This window comes from Propithecus coquereli, unplaced genomic scaffold (genome assembly GCF_000956105.1).
Source record: "Propithecus coquereli isolate 6110/MARCELLA unplaced genomic scaffold, Pcoq_1.0 Scaffold28, whole genome shotgun sequence".
Classification (NCBI taxonomy): domain Eukaryota; kingdom Metazoa; phylum Chordata; class Mammalia; order Primates; family Indriidae; genus Propithecus; species Propithecus coquereli.
In genome coordinates, this window is record NW_012148396.1 from 2,377,843 (window position 1) to 2,380,122 (window position 2,280).

At 47.5% G+C, this 2,280-nt stretch overlaps 1 protein-coding gene across 1 annotated transcript in view; it reads left to right on the plus strand.

The window, feature by feature from the left end:
- Window positions 1-2,280, plus strand: part of TG (thyroglobulin) — a 251,456-nt gene that overhangs the window by 65,508 nt on the left and 183,668 nt on the right. The window contains exon 26 of the mRNA XM_012648052.1: window positions 639-830. Within this exon, the coding sequence (XP_012503506.1) occupies window positions 639-830 (192 nt within the window). The remainder of the gene's footprint in view (window positions 1-638; window positions 831-2,280) is intronic.

The window sequence follows — 2,280 nt, forward strand, 5'->3', positions numbered from 1 at the left end:
GGGCCAGGCTGAGGCTCAGGGATGAAGGCGGGTGATGGATGCGTGGACAGTCCCTGTTGCTCTGCAGCTTGCTGCATTTAGCCGTGTTTGTCTACGCCACATTCCTCTGTTGAAGTTTGGTGGCACGAGGCCGTGACATGCAGGGAAAACTGTAGATAGAGCAGCCAGTGTGACTCCAGTATCACAGCGGCTGAGCTTCCCTGACTCCCATGTGTTCAAACTAATTGTGTTACAGAAGCACACGTGTTATCAGAGCAGGGCAGTGAAAATTAACTGAGATAATGTAGGGAAAGCACGTGGCACAGTGTGTACACAGAGCTCAATAAATGTTTGCTGGTAATAATAAAAATAATAATATATGCCAGTTTTCCATACATACCCTTTGGTCCCTCGAACATATGCGGGGCATCTGTCCAGATCTGTTGGTTTTGGGGCCACGGCCTTGGCCGGCCCCACCCTCTCCATGCATAGGCATGTCCAAAAGTTTCATGGCACAGACCGTGTCTCATCTTGGACCACGCACTGCTCCAGTCACAATCAGAGCTAATTTAACAGACTATCCTATGAGATCAGTAAACTCTGTTCAACTCTGCCATGTTTTGAGGTCTTTTTAAAATTTTTTTCTGCCTTTCCCCCAGGCCAAAAATTCACCACAGCACGTCAGAAAAGCTTTGAACCGACTGGTTTCCAAAATGTGCTCTCCGGGTTGTACAGCCCCGTCGTGTTCTCGGCCTCAGGAGCCGATCTGACTGACGCTCACCTCTTCTGTCTTCTTGCGTGTGACGGTGATTCCTGCTGCGATGGCTTCATCCTCACGCAGGTCCAAGGAGGTAACGCTGGCGGTGAGGGCCTGGGCCTAATGAGGGACGGGGAGAAGCTGGGATGCAGAAGCCGGGATGCACAACAGGGGGCTGCATGGGGCACTGCAGCATGAGGCGACCACGCCCAGACTGAAGGTGGTGTTCGCATGCACAGAGTCAGGGCAGACTCCGACCCTCTCTCCTGTCACATACTGTGCTGGCCAATTCCATCCTGACACTGGTTTGTTCCTTACTGTTGTCTTCAGGGGAAGTAAACAGCTAAACTGAGGCACAGGGAATTGCAATCATTTGCTCATGGTCATATAGCTCGCAAAATGACAGAGCTGGGATTCGACCCGAGTTGTGTCTTCGCAGCATCTTACTGCCACCTGTGTGCAGCCTGGACTGGCCACATTTGGTCAAAAAATGTTAGCTGGGCTCTGTCTCCACCCATGCACAGAGAAGACCATGTGAGGACACAGTGAGGAGGCGGCTGTCCGCAAGCCGGAAAGAGAGGTCTCACCAGAAACCAACCCTGATGGCACCTTGATCTTGGATTTCTAGCCTCCGGACTTGTGAGAAAATAAATTTCTGTTTTTTAAGCCACACATTCTGTGGTTTGCTATGGCAGCCCTAGGAAACTAATATACATACCTAGGTATATACCAAAGAGAACTGAAAACATACATTCACACACACATTTGTATATGAATGCTTAAGGTAGCATTATTTATAATGGCCAAAAAGTGGAAACAACCTATCTCAGTTTTTTTGTGCTGCTATAAAAAAATACCACAGGCTGAGTAATTTATAAACAACAGAAATTTATTTCTCACAGTTCTGGAGGCTGGGAAGTCCAAGGTGAGGGCACCAGCTGGTCTAGTGTCCGGTGAGGGCTGGTTTCTGCTTCCAGGGTGGTGTCTTATTGCTATGTCCTTACATGGCAGAGGGCGAAAGACCATAAAGGGGTCTAGCTAGTCCCCGCCAGCCCTTTTATTAAACCCATTCATGAGGACAGAGCCCTCATGGCCTAATCATTTCCTAAAGACCCTACTTCTTAATACTACTGCATTGGGGATTAAGTTTAACAAGAATTTTGGAGAGGACACAAACACTCAAACCATAGCAGTACAACCCAGTATATTTCATTGGATGAATGGATAAACAAAACGTGGAAAATAAATGTTAGCTGATTCCTCTTGCCCACAACCATTCGCTCAGTGATTATCTATTGAGTGCCACTGCATGCCAGGTCCTGTGAACAATAGGACTGTCATTTTCAACAGTCTCTCAGCAGTGGGAAGCACTTCTGCTTCTAGAAATATACCCATGTACATGGCAGTGTAGCCTAGTGGTTGAGAAAGGACTTTGATGTCATAGACCTGGGTTCTGGTCACTGCTCTGTCATTTTTGGCTGTGTAATCTTGGACAAGTTGCAGTTCCCTTGTTCATAAAATGAAGATAATGACACTTCCTATTC